This window comes from Oryza brachyantha, chromosome 7, assembly GCF_000231095.2.
Source record: "Oryza brachyantha chromosome 7, ObraRS2, whole genome shotgun sequence".
Classification (NCBI taxonomy): domain Eukaryota; kingdom Viridiplantae; phylum Streptophyta; class Magnoliopsida; order Poales; family Poaceae; genus Oryza; species Oryza brachyantha.
Genome location: NC_023169.2, coordinates 17,470,986 through 17,488,018, shown reverse-complemented (window position 1 = coordinate 17,488,018; position 17,033 = coordinate 17,470,986). Strand labels below are relative to the sequence as shown.

General features: G+C 40.1%; 3 protein-coding genes and 1 pseudogene across 6 annotated transcripts; 2 read left to right on the top strand and 2 right to left on the bottom strand.

Moving 5' to 3' along the window:
• The first annotated feature begins 1,746 nt into the window (after positions 1-1,746).
• On the top strand, positions 1,747-4,152 carry LOC102711638. 3 transcript variants are annotated; one of them, XM_006658838.3, is made up of 4 exons: positions 1,747-1,954; positions 2,186-2,544; positions 2,629-3,430; positions 3,867-4,152. In XM_006658838.3, exons 2-4 carry the CDS (start codon positions 2,188-2,190, stop codon positions 3,887-3,889), a joined length of 1,182 nt encoding a protein of 393 aa, XP_006658901.2. In that variant the 5' UTR covers positions 1,747-1,954; positions 2,186-2,187; the 3' UTR covers positions 3,890-4,152. The 3 variants fall into 3 exon arrangements, with proteins under 3 accessions (XP_006658901.2, XP_015695350.1, XP_015695351.1); XM_015839865.2 differs by lacking the exon at positions 1,747-1,954 and adding an exon at positions 1,991-2,104; XM_015839864.2 differs by lacking the exon at positions 1,747-1,954 and having other exon boundaries at positions 1,990-2,544.
• A 340-nt stretch (positions 4,153-4,492) lies between these two features.
• Positions 4,493-6,421, bottom strand: LOC107304572 (annotated as a pseudogene). Its single transcript, XR_001550639.1, has 3 exons — positions 6,186-6,421; positions 4,867-5,023; positions 4,493-4,777 (listed from the first exon to the last, which is right to left on the bottom strand). The product of XR_001550639.1 is annotated as an uncharacterized LOC107304572 (transcript).
• Positions 6,422-7,744: 1,323 nt separating this feature from the next.
• LOC102711366 (BSD domain-containing protein 1) lies at positions 7,745-9,127 on the bottom strand. Its single transcript, XM_015839266.2, has one exon. It carries the CDS (start codon positions 9,125-9,127, stop codon positions 7,745-7,747), a length of 1,383 nt encoding a protein of 460 aa, XP_015694752.2.
• Positions 9,128-10,319: 1,192 nt separating this feature from the next.
• LOC102711086 lies at positions 10,320-16,661 on the top strand. The gene is made up of 12 exons (XM_006658836.3): positions 10,320-10,534; positions 10,637-10,698; positions 10,787-10,863; positions 10,961-11,092; positions 11,200-11,282; positions 12,349-12,400; positions 13,508-13,600; positions 14,468-14,536; positions 14,626-14,727; positions 14,883-14,951; positions 15,635-15,691; positions 16,253-16,661. The coding sequence occupies exons 1-12, from the start codon at positions 10,452-10,454 to the stop codon at positions 16,337-16,339; spliced, it is 966 nt and encodes a 321-aa protein (XP_006658899.1). The 5' UTR covers positions 10,320-10,451; the 3' UTR covers positions 16,340-16,661.
• The last annotated feature ends 372 nt before the right edge of the window (positions 16,662-17,033 follow it).

Sequence of the window (17,033 nt, the reverse complement as noted above, 5' to 3'; positions counted from 1 at the left end):
TTCCTTAACAACATCATGTTTATCTTTTAATAATCAGTAAGTTGAACTAACTAGAAGGTGTTGTTAACTCGCATGTCCAATTTGTTTTTAAACCACAAGTTGTATACAGTCGCCAAATTGTTTGGCCCTTTTTTTTTCAGGTTCGCCAACACTATCTGATATCTTTAACTTCCTCTAAGGAATATATTTGGATCCTTGAGTGCTAGGATTTTAGACCATTTCAAAAGTTCCAGTTTCCATAAAAGCGCAAAAGTGTTGGTTTGGAACGTGGGAACAGAAAAAATGTATGAATTGAATGTCAGGATACCGTGTATACCATGAAAACAATGATAAAATCATATTTTACAACGTTGGATTCAAAATTTTAAACTATGCGAGGTTTGACTCACCGCATTAATCACAGTGCACTGAAACTAAAAATAAAACAATTCTGAAAAAAATGTAAAACGTAGTAAAAATCCTAGAAAATTATGGAAAATTCAGGGAAATTGTACATGGCCCTCAAAAATAATATAACATTACGTGAATTTATTGGCACAATCTTTAGTATATTTTTTAAAAGTAGAAATAATATCCTAACCCATATTTTATTTTTTAAGCTTTTTCTCTTTTTTTCATAAACTTTGTTCACCATGTAGCGACAGTAATCAAGTACTACTTATAAGTATGTATTTGGATTTTTTTTTAAAAAAAACTTTGATTTAAATAAAATTCATCAAATCAAACCACATAGTTGTTGTTAAAATCCCTAAGCGGATACATGGTTACACCATGGTCTGGGGAACATGGTCCTAACATATGCAATCTTGGGCTTGCTTGGATCTTGTGGGTTTTCAATAACATGTTACATTTCAATCTTGTATTTTTTTCTTGTTCCTGTAATTTTGAAATTGTGTGTTCCAAATGAGCTTTCATAGGAATAGAAAACACATGAATTAATCAAGCACATTATTCGGAGACTCTGCAGAAAAGACGTATGAATTTGTAGAGAAAAATATGAGGTTGAATCCTTTGAAAACCCAATTAAATTTCCTTATTTCAAACAAGCCCTAATATTATTGTATTAGGAATACTTTAAAGTTATCATCTGCAAAAAAAACCCTAAGGGCTCCTTTAAAACATAGAATTGAAAAAAAACAAGAACAAGAAAAATATAGTAATATAATATGAATGCATGTGTAAAACATACGATTGTAAAAACATAGGAAATGGATATGAATAAGTATTTGAGACTTTGAATGGGGTATATGAAAAGCATATGAACTTTACTTAAAAACTTGGACCCACTTTCCATTGGTAGTAAATAAACTGCACCTAACACAATGTATATCCATTCATTGCTTATTCTGCTGCTGTCAAGCATTAAATCAGCACCTTGATTGCCTTGATCCTGCACAAAGGAAGGAAAATAGGAACTCAGACTAGATGAAAAGTTTCTCCATTTTACTTTAAAATGATTGCCTCCAATCATTGCTAATTCTGCTGTTGTTTTATTATCCTCTACAACTAGCTCTAAAGGAATATTTTCTCTGGTTTTCATTTGACCCATTACAGTAATTGGTTTAATATTTTCATTCTAGGTGTCTATTCACATAATCAAAATTGTCAAATACAAGAGTGGCAAATGATTAAATATCCCACAAATCAAATGCTGCCTGCTACATTGAACAAATTCATAGGAATCCAAGTCCTTCACTTTTCCTTTGTTTCCAAAGGGCCCTTAATATCGATTGCCATTCCCAAAGATAACCTCCGGGCTCCGGAGATGGGCCTAATCCTATCGTTTCCCTTCTTCCTCGGGAAGTCCTAGTCCCACGTCCCTAATCCGAATCCTGTGGGATACGGAGCAGATGAGGAATCCAATTGCCGGCTTCCCGCAGAAACCCTAAAATCTGGTACTACCATTCCCAATCCCATCTCCCTCCGCCGCCGTCCCGGAGCCGCCGCTCGCGAGGTATTCCCTTCCTTCTCCTCCTCTGCCCCTCTCCCCCTCGCGACGCCGGCCCCGGGTCGCCTCGCCCTCCCTCGTGGCCTCCTTGCACCGAACCACCCGTGGCCACCTCGACGAGTTCCTCCAATGGACATGGATTGATCTGCTTGCAATGTTGTCGTAAAATCCTAGTTTGTACGAACTGTTTCTGTACATATGCTAAGTAAGCCCTAAGCTAGTATGATTTTGTTCTAGGGATGGATCAGATGCAGTGCTCTAGAGCTGTGCGCGGCAGAGGCAGGAATAAGAGGAAATGGACAGCAGATGAAGATGAGGAGCTTGTCAAAGCCCTTTGTGAGGTGTCTCTTGATCCTAGATTTAAGGTTGAAGGAGGGGGATTCAAGAACTGTTATTCTCAAGGGATAGAGGGCATTCTTGCGCAAAGGCTACCTGGCCGCGGCATTAAATCCAGTCCTCATGTCGATTCTCGGTTGAAAGTGCTGAAGAGGAAGTATTATGCAATCAAAGATATGTTAGCGTTGCCGGACTTCTCTTGGGACGGCACACGGAAGATGATCCAATGTGAAAAAGAATTATATGATGCTCATTGCAAAGTGAGTCATTCTAAGTTTTTTTCTTTAGCACATTTGTGTTATCGTAGTAGTGAGTATTCGTTACGACTTGTATATTTTCTGCAGGATCATCCTAGAGCCAAGAGTTTGTATGGGATCCCATTCCCATATTTTGATACATTTGATGCAATATATGGCAAGGACAGAACAGGCAGAGAAGAGGAGGAAGTTTCTGATGAAGCGATTGCTGACATGGAGAATGAAAATACAGATGAAATGGGAGATGAGGATGTGGATGACGATGGGGTATTGGCAGGGCCGTCTGGTCGCTCCTTGGATGCGACCTCAAGCTTTAAGAGGCAAAAGAAATATAACAGTGGTGCAAAAAGGAGTAGGACTGAATCAAACCTCCCGTCTCCAAGGATGGTTAAGGATGTGCATAGTCACTTTCAGAGTGCTATTCAACATGTCAGCACGATGGCAACAGCAATGGAGCTGTTTAAGGATGTGCACAGTCACTTTCAAAATGTTGTTCAGCACGCCAATGCAATGGCTAAGGCAATGGAGATGTTCAAGGATGCACATGATCAATTCCAGGGCGCTGTGCAAAATGCCAGCACTGTGGCATCAGCCATTGAACGGTTCAAAGATGCACATGATCGTTTTCAGAATATCACTCAGCGTGGAAGCATGGTAGCAGCAGTGATGGAGTGTGGTACTGATCATACGCCGCAAGAGAAGTCCATGTGTGAGGAACCCCAACAAAAGGCCAAAGTGACAGCTATAGCTGAAATTCAAAAGCTTGGCCTTGCTGGGAGCGATGTGGTCTATGCAGCAAGTATTTTCGCAAAGGAGCCAAACCAAATGGAGATGTTTTTAGCACTCCCAGAAATCTACAAGAGGGATTACATAGTCCAGATGCTCAACGGTATGTTGAATGATCCATTAATCCCTCATGAATTGCATCTCTTTTCATCCTAAGAATGGTGAGGGGCAAGAAACGACGGATTCTAATCTATCTGATTCACTATGTCTTAACACTATCATGCTGTACCGTCTTAGGTAATGTATTGCACAAGCATGCTAGCTATCCATGAGAACTTGCTAATTGGGTTCGTAAAATTAATGAAGCTGGCTTTCATCCTTGAAAACTTGACTTAGATATTGTCTCTGAGAATTTTGGATTAAACTTATGCTTCTATTGGCATTTCATACCCCTAGAGTGATATCTAGGATAACGGAAATGGTTTCACTTGATGGTTTGTAGTTTCGGTTATTAGTTCTAGAGTTGAACTGCAGTATTTTGGTTTGCTTTTCTCAAAATGATGCTAATCATGTGGTGCATTCCCTTTTTGTTTGTACAGGTGGGCAATCTCTCCGGTATTAGCTGAAGCAAAATTGGAGGGAAAAAAACTAATTCAGTATAGGTGTAGCATTGTTATTTGAACTTGTCCATATAAACTTGGCTAACAAAACAGGTTTGCCATGATTTTTTTTTACGCAAGTGTTCAGCCAAAAATAAAAAATAAATAAAATCAGTATAGGTATCAGCAAGTGTTCAGGGTTCTCATTCCTGGGAACATGATTCCCCATTGGTTCATTCTTTTCCGTCAGTTCGCATGCCTTATCGTAGTTCCGTATCCATAAAAAGTAAGGCTAGAAGCTGGCCATGGCCTACGTCTAATTCGTCTTATCAGTTTCCAAAACGAATTTAAGCAAGAAAAACTTCAGAACCAAGCTGTATTGATTGCTAGCGAACCAACCAAATACGTCCAAATAACATCCGAATTGAAATTAAGATGCGCAAGAAACCAACCAAATCGCCAGATTGGAACATATGCGTCAGGAGTTTATATTGCCATACAAACTCTCACAATCATCATAGTATTGCAAAACTAATACTGGCCGTGCAAATGGTGAAATAACAAAACACCGGTGTCACCACATAATATGAAAGACCCTAAATGAGTACATGGAGACATCACCAATATAACGAAAACTCAGAGCAGGAGCATGCAATTAAACTGGGTAAAAGCAACGATGCCAATGTTCTCACATTTCTGACAAGTTAGCATCAATTTGCTGACATCATATATCCACAAATTTTGCAACAAAGTGAACCAAAATGTGTTCAGATTGACAGTATTATTTTGCAACCAAAGAAGATGTCATAGCCTGGATAGTATCACTTCCATGCCAAGCTAAGATACTAATGAACAACTGAATTTTACTCCTTTTTCCCAATACCGTGGGACATGTTGTAAATGCCACGGCCCTGTTTATAACACAAAAATAGTTATTGACTGAACATGATCAGAGCTGAAAAACAAGTAGCATAGGCAGCAATTGATACTTCAAACTTACAATCATGAACAAGCTGGTGCCAGCCAGCGCAAGGGGAATGGCAACAGAGGTGATTACGTCGAAACGGCCCTTCAAGTGGGTGTGCTTGGTTAAATTCTGGAAATACTGCTGCTGCTTAAACAGCTTCTCACGTGGTACAAATGGTGCCTCTGTCATCCTGCATTAATATAATCATTGCATTATTGATTTTGCTAGCCATAGACAACATAATTAGCTTTAAAGTCCTGTACTGATCTGAGTGCCATACAGCTTTTTAGAAGTTGCCCAGTTACACTCAGTCTCTCACTAGCAACTATCAGCAGAAATACTTGTTTATAATATATTGAGTATATTCTAGAACACAACACGGTAGTTCATTAATCATTTCCCAAGCACTTTCTGAGCTCTGGGTATTCTCTTTGAACATCAAATCGTATTTGAATTTACTACCTTCATCCCAAAAAGACTTCACTTTTCTAAACAAATCTAGCCATACTCGTGTAGAAAAGTAAAGTCTTTTTAGGATGGAAGTAGTAGCACAAACACAACCATATGACGCAGATTCAAAAACCATATATCAATCAATAAAATGTACTACCTCTGACCCAGAAATGCGATTTTTTGCTATGAACATGAAATCTTTTTGGGACAGAGGTAGTACTTGAACGCATAACTAATAAAAGCAATCATCCTAAGTCTTCAGGGGTAAAAAAACAGACGAGGACAGCATGTAGACTGCATAATCTAAATCGATGCGATAGACAATGGCAACCACCTTCCTAATTGCATTGTACTATCGCATTCCTATTGATAATGCAACATTTTCAAATAGAGTAAGAGGCGAAGCACGTAAAGAACGCTATTGGAGCTCTCAAATATAAATGCCTATGCCATTCCTATCCAATTAAGAACGCTATTCTTCACACTGAAGCAGGCTGAATGAACCATGAATTCATTCAGGGGTACCAACTTCCAGAATATACCAAGCCACGACAACACATCAAGCGAATTTGAACCAGACAACCCGAGCGCGCAATCACCCAGACACCAGTACACCAGATCGTTTGACTCATTCATTCCGGTGCCAAACCGACGAGGAAACCATTCCAGCAACCATCTCAAAATCGCAACCAGCCCAGCAAAGCGTTCACCTCAAGAGGGAAACGAAAACCGGGCGCGCATCCCGCGTCAGCTAGATCCTGCGACGCACCCAGCGATACGGACGAATCCCTTGCCCAACATCGCAACGCGACGCGGGCACGGGTCCTCCCGTCTACCGAGCCATGGATCCCGAGAGCAATCGAGAGGGGTTGGCAGAGGGAGGGACGACGCGTACGTACCTCGGCGGCGGAGACGCGCGGGTCGGGATCAAAGAGGAGGCCGGCGGCGGCGGAGCGGGTGGATCTGCGAGATGGTTGACCGGACGGAGGAGGAAGGGGAGGAGGCTGCTGCTTTTGTGGACGCGCTTGGGTGGGCCGTAATGGGCCGGAGATGTTGCGAGTGGGCCGCAATATCGACCAAAATTAGGCCCAGTATATTGCTTTCGCCTGGTTCGGCCCAAGATATTATAGTGCATCAGCGGATTATGAATTAAACAGGTTTGGATTGGAAAGATTTGAGATTAACATTGACTGCTATGGAGTAGCCAATCTAAAAGTTACGGATACAAAGAGCCTCGTCTTTTGGTTTTTCCGTGAAAAAACCAAACATTATATTTACAAGCAGAAAATAATTTATGAATAAAAATTTTATATACATGTTTTTAGCAATCTAAAAGCAAAGACTGAAAAATAAACTAGAATAAGAAAACTCTAAAATTAATTTCAATTTAAGGTTAAAATTTCATTTTTTTGCTTATAAGCATATGAAAAGGTGAAAAAAATGATGGTGGCAGACCGGAGCTAGGCCAGTTTATTGGTAAGACAATGGTGCTTGGAGCTCTGATTTTTCTCTAGAGTACATAGCCATTCTTCCAATATAGTTCTGCTCACACACATTTGGAGTTCGAAACAGCGACATCGAATCACACAGGAATGACAGGTAAATATTTCTGCTCATTGTGCTTCCCAAGCTTCCAAAATTTAATACAGACTGATATCTCACTGCTTTACATCCTGTGCATGAGCTTCATCAGCCATTTGCCCATGACACCCAATGCATGTACCGAATGAATATTACCTTGGATGATAATGGACAACCTCTGGAAAGCATAAGTTGCAGTAACAGATGACTACTGATTTTTCTAGTGTATCATACGAATTTCTATCAGAATTGATATAGAAATATCTTACAACGAGAGATGTAAAACTTAATTTACCTATACCAGCCTGAGGAATTCTGGTGAGGATGTGAAAGAAACTTTGGTTTCAAGAACACAGATTTCAGAACAAATGTGTTTTTGGTGCTCAGTGGCACCAGCGTCCCCATATGCAAAGATGTTTAAACTTGCAAATTTTAATATAAATGTCAGCCACTCAGCACTGTATGCTATATACACTCTCTGCTACTATTGGAGAGAGTTTGATCACTAGTGAATAATGAAACCAAATCTACATCATTGATGGATGACGACAATTTGGAGTTACCACTTTATTCAAGAATCACAAGTGAACAAATTGCCCAAATGCTACTCAAATTTTAGTGCAGCCTACGTATTTTAACTGAATAACACAGTCAAATAAAACAATACATTTACAGCAACATAAAGACATCAATGAATTGACACACAGCCAATTGCCATCTGGTAACAACAAGCTCGAGTTTACCAACGTATCCATAACATAATCAGCACAACTAAACCAATTTTTATTGGTTATATTTCTATATCTTGCACAAGTAATTGGCAAAATAAGTATAGAGATACAATCGACACTTCATACCAGATTGGCAAGTTGTTTTTTCAGGGCTTATCATCCTCCTCCTCCTCGATATCCCAGCTCAAATCCTCATCATCTTCAGCAACACTGAGCCTCTTCCGCAACTCATCCTTTGAAGCAGGGCTTGAACCACGATTGCTCTCCTTCTTATCTTCATGCTCCCCAAGATCCTCAATCTCATCCCATTCGAGATCCTCTTCCTCGGTCGTTGTTCGTTGCCTAGACACCATGGAGTAGTCACTATCCTTGCTTGAGTCGCTTGTCTCATGCTGTGCTCCGTCTTTCGCTGCATCATCTCCGGTGCTTGAATGTGGTTCCTCAGTGACAGCTTTCTTGTCACTTGTTTCTTCAATGTTCGATTTGGATGTCTCTTCCTTCTCCTCCTTGTCCACTACCACCATAGAGCTACCGAAAACCTCTGGTTGCGCTGCATCAGCTTTCATCTGTTCCTTCTCCAAACCACTTGATTCTTCCACTGCCTCGACTTTATTTTCTTCCACAATTACCCCAATTTCCTTATCCTCCGCTGCAGGTTTGGTATCTTCTTTGATCAGTTCTTGCTTTGATCCTTCCTCTTGTACTTCCACTCTATGTTGTTCTTCGTCATCGTCATCGTCATCATCCACATCCCAGCTTAAATCCTCCTCGTCCTCTTCTGCTGCGAAAACACGTTTCACTAGCTTCGACCTGGCATCCTCCTGCTGCTTCAACTTATGAACACGGTAGAAGTATCTCGCCCAGAACACCTCGTTCTCCACGGAGCTCGGCACGAGCCTGTCCACCATCCCTTCCAACACATCACTCTCGTAGCACAACGCCTCGATCTCCCCATTCCTCTCATCCACACTAAACCCTGCCCTCCACGCCGCGAAGTCATCGGCATCCTCAGGATCGGCGGTGAACGTGGCCGGATCCGACTGGAGCGCGCGGAGCTGCGCCTCGAAGCGGCTGTACCGGACCTGCCCAGAGGCGGAGCTGGGGTCGGACTCGCCGCCGTCCGAGTGCCCGGAGGCCGGGGCAGCCGATGATCCCGCCGCGGCGGCGACCTGCGCGATGGCGTCCTTCCCCTGCGCGACGATGTCGGCGAGGCCGTCGAGCGCGTGCGCGTGCGCCGGGAGGTCCTTGGCGGCGCGCGCCGCCGCCTCGCGGAGCGCCTCGGTCTCGCGGCGCAGGCCGGTGCCGAACTCGGCGAGGTCGCGGCGGTAGGCCTCGAGCACGGTCTCCGACTGGGAGGTGAGCGTCTTGAGCAGCCCACCGAAGCCCCAGCCGCCGCCGCCGCCGCCAGCGTCAGAGGGCGGGGTCGACGTGGATCCGGCGTGCTCCCTCTCCCTCTCCGCCTCCGCCTCCGGCGGCGGCGAGGACGGGTCGGGCTCAGGCTCGGCGAGGATGGACTTGAAGAAATCCATGGCGATTTTGGATCGGATCGGAGTGGGGGAAGGTGGGTTCGGCGGAGGAGAAGCGGTGCGTTGGGTAACTTGGGTTGGAATTTGGATTGCGTTGCACGCTTGCGTTGCATCGGTCGGCTTGGAAATGGATTCCTTCCCTACCTTGTGCGACAAATATTAGTTCAAAATATTTATATTTGGTACAATATTTAAATTTTATAAATATTAAATTTTAGATGGGGAGTCATATAGTTTTAAATAGTTATCAAATGCTTTATATTTTAAAAATAATATAGTATCAAGTTCACATTTTTATAATAATACTACAGGATGATCTTTGAATATCACAAATAATATCGATTGCTTTTAGCATTCTTCAATCTACACGCTAACACGCTTGGATACAAGTGATTTTGTGACTGGACGTGTATCGATGACGTTGCGGACTGATAGATCAAGCTCAATAAACTCAAGCTGACATGTCACATATGTATAATTATGACCGATAGAAAATAGTAATTAAACCTATGTATTCATAGAGGTTAAGGAAGACGATAAGATTCAAGTTAGAGAGTGGCTAGTTACTGGGTGGATGAGATGAGATAATATGAGAAGGATTAGTTATCTGATTGATTCAATATCCTATTAATCCGCTAGATAAACACATAGAAAAGTAAATTGTCTCGTTTGTATATAGATATTTGCTAATGCATTATGGTTTAAATGGTTGTATCATTGGATGTACTTGAATAATCTAATAAATCAAGAGAAATATAAAACCAATCTAACTCGAGCATGGGACCATACCATCTAAATTAGGTCTTATAAGCATATATAACCTAAAAGTATGAAGCTTTTAATTGCGCTCTCTATCTCTATCAATCAAGTAGACATGACCTTTTTCTCTATGAGTCTTCAATTAGCCACTGCACAAACCGACCGAAGATCTAATTAAATCACAATAACTAAGATAGTATAACATGGTTGTTTTCATCAAATACTTAAAAAATAGTTTGAATTATCACGTGTGTTTTATGCTATAGAGACATTGCACCTAGTGTGATGAATTTATGTTGGTTTTCGCATTGCCATCTGCAAAATGTTGATCTTTGATTTTATGAAAATTATTTGATGTTTCATACTACTATATGGGAGAACCATTTTTTTTCTTCTTCCTTTTTCTCTTAGTATAGAGAAGATTCAAGTAAGAACAACCGCTCCTTCTCTGTCAACGGCTTGGATTGAGTCCCTCCCTAAAACCCTCGCCGCCGCCTGGTTCCGCGCCGGCACGCCGCTCCTCCCCCGCTCCCGTTGCCGCCGGCGCCAAGACGAGACGATCCAGCCGATGGCTCTGGCCCGCCTCGGGCACGCCCTGACCCGCCGCTTCCGCCACCCGCTCCTCCTCCATCCTCCTCCGCCGTCGCCTACGTAGTCCCTCCTTCCTTCCCTCCAGCCTCCGTTTGGTCTAGATCTCGTTCCCCACTGCGCGAATCGGACAGTTCTTACTACCATTTTCTGTTCCTGTTTCAGAGTTCACCATGCCGCGGTTGCCCACTCGTTTGCGCTGATCCCCGCAAGTACATGTGCGAGAGGTGAGCAGCCCAGCGCTTGCCTTTTGTTTCCTGTTTAATTTGGGATTCATTTCAATCAGTTTTTTTTGGTCGGTGTTCGTACCATTAGGTTTTGCAAGCTCATCGTACAATGTCGGCGGCGTGATTAGTTGTTACCAGGGACGGTCGCCTGTCTATACTGTGAAGGTTTGTGGAGTTATCGAGTTGGGGATGATCCACAATCAGTTGCCGATAAGTCTTATGTGCTTTGTGATGTAAATCTGCATGGGTTGCAATGCTGCAGGTTTTGGAGCTATTGTTCCAAACCAACCATACAAGATCAATGTCGACAGCAGCACAGGCAGAGCCACCGTCATCATCGAAGCCACCAGCAGTGTCGCAAACATCATCAAAGGTGCCAGTTGGTGCCCGGAAGGTGTGGCGTGAATCTGATTTACTGCTGCAATTTGGTTTCCTTAAGAGAACTTTCTATAATTGTTGCAATTGTGTTTATTTACTCTTGTAATTTTTTTAAATGTGTAGGTTGGTTTGAAGGTTGTCATGATGAGCCCTGGTTTTATATATGAGCCATACAGCATTAGGGAACCAATCTCCTTCTGGAAAAGGTATCATTCTTTATTTTGACTTTTCGCGCTTTTCCCTAAATCAATCTGTGTGCAGTAATCAGTGCCCTATCTCTAGGGTGAAGTGCTCTTCTCTTTCCAAATGCTGACTTATGTTCTAGTTTCCAGGATATAATGTTAGATTAGCTTTATGCTCAACACCAAAAGGTACAAGTGACATGCTATTCCAGAGTGTAGCCCTTGGGAATGAACATTACAGGACCATGTAGCATTTTTACCATTCTCATTCATGAATGATAAGCTTACTAGCGAGAAGTGTAACTCAATTTTTTTCTTACTGTATGATTTTTCTACAGTGTGGTTGCAGCATCGTCATTTTAGTTTCTTAAAGTTGAGGGAAAAGATTCATATGTTTTCACTTAAGATATAAAACTAAGCTCACAAACGTCACACTTCAATGGGGAACTAGCTGATAAGTTGAGGGATGCAACCCCTGAAGAATGCAAAATCATGAGAACTGTTCGCACCATCTGCTGCCCTCCTAATGGCTTTTCCTAAATGGATAGCCCTGTCTTTCCAGCTTCTTTACCGGATTATGTTCTCCACACTTCTAAAAATACAATCTCTAAAAAAATGCTGCATTTTACTAAGCAATTTGTTAGGTTTATTTCTCAAAATATTTACTTTATCACTATAATCAAGTAGATAATCCATGGCAATAATCCGGTGAATAATCTGTTTCAAACGCTGAATGATGCAGGGCATTTCAAGCATTTTATTTCTCTTTGTTGCACTGATTTTCTCTATCCGTTCATGCAATGATTAAATACTGTTAAGTGGTGCAGTAATATCATAACTTATATGCTATTCCCTCTGTTCCACATTATAAGATTTCTAGCATTGCCTAGATTCATTTGTGTGCTAATAAATCTAGATACATATACAAAACATATGCATAGATACATAGATGAATTTAGACAAAACTAGAAAGTCTTATAATCTAAAACAGAGGGAGTATGTGTTAGAGGTATAGATTTTCTTTGAATAGACCGTTCTATTGTATGAGAAAAGGCATTAATCACCATAACCTTGATTTCTTGTGAATTAGATGGTTTACTCCAAGTGGCTGGAGAAGAACAAAGGAAGACGTTATTCTGGAGGTACTATTTTTTTTGTCTAGAGATGCGCTTTTCATCTCTTATTTCCTTCTTACAACCTGTGACTTCTTCATTTTCAGTACTCCTATCCCATATTTTGATTAATCTATTGAGTTCAGGATTAGAAATCTGAAAAGTCACCTTTTTAATCCTTGACCACACGTTGCTTTTCAATCCATAGGCACTCGTGCACAACCATTGACACAACCAATTTGGCTGTACCTGGCTGTGCCTGATTGTTAACCAGTCAGAACAATGGCTGTTTACATGAGATGACGCAACTTGAGATATATATTTAAACAAAATCTAGCTTTGAGTTTTATGTTCTCGTATTTATTAGTGTCGATGTTTTGTATCGGCAATAATAAAGGGGGTGGCACATGAGACCGAAAGTATGATGGTGCGCAAGGAACATGGATTATGCAGGTTTAGGCTCTCAAGGATGAGATAATACCCTACTCCTGCTTGATTGTAAGTTGATTGTCTGAAATCCTAGAAAAGGCTCCGCAATGAGTACAATGCGTGAATTTGTTTGACTGTAGTCCTTGAGGAACGCTCCTATCTCCCCTTATATATTGGGGTAAGGTTACTAGAGATAGATACCTAACCGAATACGACTAAGCATCTTCCAAATATGAACCAACCAGGTCCGTCTAGTTATGGAAACCTGGACATACAGTGCTAAGTTTTGCCATATACCTAGTCGGATAATACACGGTTGCTATCTTTACATCTTCTTTTACTTATTGGAACCCTCTTCCCTATACGAGTACGTACAGTACACGGGTATACACCTCATCCGAGTATCCCACAATTAGGTTCATGATGCATGACACACATAGTTTCTTTATTATCTCTATTTTTGAGTTGGCATGTTACAATAGTGTAATGCTATATGCCTGCATATGAGAATGTTTTGGAGCATTGTCTTTTATCTGTATTATTTAGTTTCTTACTTTTGATTCATATCAACATTAAATTATAACTTTTGGAATTTATTTGCTACCTGTGCATATCTCAATGTATTTGATGTGAGTTACCCTTAATTTTCCTTTACGATATTCTCTTTTCACAAATCATGCGCTGAGTAGTTAGTTGCCACAATGACAGATGAAGAGTGCATATGCTGTATCAAGATTGAGAAAGAAAACAGGCTATACCAAAAAACAATTCTATGATCAAGCATTCAAGATATACAAGGAGGTACAGACGTATAGTCCATCTTTATCTTGCATGGGTTTCAGATCTCCATGTGGATACCATGATCTGATAATGTTTTCCTGGGACCTATGTTTGTTTGTAGTGATTTTAATTTTAGAATTCTGCAGTGTTCAAATTATTACAAGATAATCATTTTTCAATGGTACTGTCAAGAATATTGTTACCACTGAAGACTTGCCATGCCTCTCTTGACAATCTTGTTTCTCATTCACATGCATAGATCAATAAATAGTACTATATCTGTCAAAAAGGTGTTTAGTAGATAAATAGTCCAAATTACTGATTTGCAATCTCTACGGTTATGAAATTTCTTTGCTGTTACTAATTGATAGAGTAACAGACTGGCGAATTTTCTCCCTTATCTATCTTCATGACAAATATCAACATTCACTGAGGTCCATGCTTGTTTCTTTTCTTAAATTATACTCTAACCTGATCTCGGAGTTCTTCAGTGCATAGCATATGTGATTTGTATTGTGACCTTGCATAGAATTATGATTCTGTTCTCCCTCTCTTCTATGAAAAATATTTTTGTATGTAAAGACTGCAAATTGAAGTGCTAACTACTACCTCCGTTTCATAATGTAAAATGTTTGACTTTTTTGGTTGCAACGTTGGACCATTCGTCTTATTCAAAAATTTAGTACAAATATAAAAAATGACAAGTCATGCTTAAAGTTCTTTTGATAATAAAGTAAGTCACAAGCAAAATAAATGATATTTTCATAATTTTTTGAATAAGACAAATGGTTAAACATTGCAAGCAAAAAAGTCAAACATCTTACATTGTGAAACAAAGAGAGTATTATGCATTTTTCTATTACAAATTTCCCTTCCTTTTTCGTTCAGGTTAACACGCTGATGGCACGTGGAGACATATCAACTCTTCGTAAAATGATGACAGAGAGAATGCATTCGGTAAGTTTTCATCATGATGTGACTTTAGGTTAGATCATGTTGGGGTTTTGCTATTTATTCCTCTCTATTTTTCCTTTTTTTCGGTGAAGATTATAAAAAATGAACTAAAGAAAAGACAATCCATGTGGAGTTCTGTTAGCTGGGAATTGGTGGAGCCTGCTGTGAGCATAAGAACTTTGAGGGCACGCATGGTAAGCTAATATTTGGTTTTCCGTGACTGCTTATGGGTTCTTCTTTTGTATATATCTGACTCAGATCAAGATAATGATGTTCAAAATGTCAGTTCTAATAACCATTTGGTTCATTATGTGCTATCATGATTTGTTAACTATAATTCACTTTGCAGATTGGACTCGATAAAAATGATCTTGATAAAGCTTTCGTACAGCTTACACTTGAATTCGTCACTAAGCAGGTTCTGTACTTTCGTTCCCCTAAGTTTAGGTTTCTTTGTGATTCAATGCAATGCTACAGCTTTTGTTTGTGTTTAACCTCTGTCTTGATGTTGAACAATTTATTAGTTGCTATATATCTATATCCTTGTCTGTTCTGTTTTCCAAAAATCATAAAGTTACTCTATACATATCAACCATTTTTCCTTGACTTAATATTTTGGCCTTTGTTTTTACATATCTTCTTCCTAGAATACACAGGATGGCTGTGTATAGTTGCAGTATTTCATGCCCTCTTTATGTAAATTCCATATTTTCTTCTGGCTTTCATATTGCCGTCCATGATATCAAGATCTAATTGGTACCACTTTGTACCAAGCATTTTTTTAATGTTGGATATCATTAAGCTACCACTTGAAAGCCTCCACATTTAATTGTATTCATCTTTCTGACTACTTGCACCATTAAGTAGGATGCCCTGTATATTTTTCTTTTAGAGCTTTCATGTCCATGTGATTTGCATATGTTCAGATTATGCATTGCTCCTAAGCACCAGAAGTATAAGTTGTAAAAGTAGACTTTCAAAGAGAGGTGTAATTGCTTGATTAAGTTATATTTCATCCTGTATTAGGTTGGTCTCTGTTTTCTATTATTTTGTACAGTACTGTATATGCATCATATGACAGTTTTAAATATATTTCTGCAGAAATTTGAAGCCTATAATTCAAAAGGTGAGGTTGTGTCTGGAAATAATTCAAAAGAGGTAAGTAAAATATGAACGACTAATTTAAGTTTCAATGTCAAACAATGAAAAGTGAGGTTAGTTTTGGTCAGGCTTTAGAAAAAAAACACTGAGCATACGACTGTCTTCAAATGCTAGTTTGCAACGAGACACTGGAAAACAGATATATCTAGTTTGCGATAATAAAATATGCTGTATATTTAACAGCTGATTATTGTCAGGTGATTGAACATCAGGGCTTTTATTTCTTTCTGAAAATTTCACAAGGAAGCACATTGAGACAACATAGAATTTCAATCTAGTGTTTTCCTTTGGGCTGATTCACTTTGGACAAGAAAATGAAGAGGGGGGGGGGGGGGGGGTGTAAGGAGAGTGTATGTAGTACAACACACATAAATGGAGAAACTAGACCATTAGTAATTTGATGAATTTCAAGCAATTGTTTATGTCATTCAGAAGAATTTATGTTCTGCTGTTAAAAGTGAAGTATGCCTTCTTTCCTTTTTCTGTTCTCACACCATTTGACAGTCAAACCAATTATCTTACTCATGCTCTGTTTGGCATGTGCAAATATTCTTGTAGGTACTTGTGAAAGATATATGGGTATTTGAAAGATCCCTTTTTCACTCGGGAGCATACTGGCGTGTATGTGGAAGAATTACATTATAATAGTCTCTTTGCAAGCACACACACTGAGCAGAACAGTGACTTTTGTTATGCACAGTGGTTCCAATAATTCTTTTGTCCCTACCATCATGTAAACCACTGCCTAACGATGTCTAACAAGACTCCAGGCACGCATAGACAATAATGGCATTTTTCTTTGTTCGCTTCATGGGAAAGTGTGTTTATCGGCATAGAAGATAGATGCTCCTTTCTCTACACTTCTGTTAAGGAGGTAGTTTAGGCATGTTTCCCTAAAGAAAGGCTATTTTTTTCACTGTCACCAGATTGATGTCCTACAACAGTATTCATACCTGATACACGATCATGTGATGCCTTCACAAGGAAAATCTTGAATGTTTTGCCGGTTCAACGCTGTGAACAGATGCTGATGTTGTGACAAGTCATGGTTCTTATCTCATGCTCATTTGAAGCCTACAAGCCTTTTGATGTTATATCCTGTAATCTTGGTCCTCATTCTGAAACATCGGCCATGTTTTATGGTAGGAACCACCAATTCACTAATCACTACAGTCTTATTGGGCATGTTCACCATGTTTTGTTTCATGGACTTGCACTCTTGCAGCATGCAGTCATCCGAGGAATTGGTTATATGCTTCCAAAATGATTACCTTCAGTGAATGTTAGATGTTTCACCATGTTTACTTTCAGATTCAGCATCCATTCATATTATCAGATG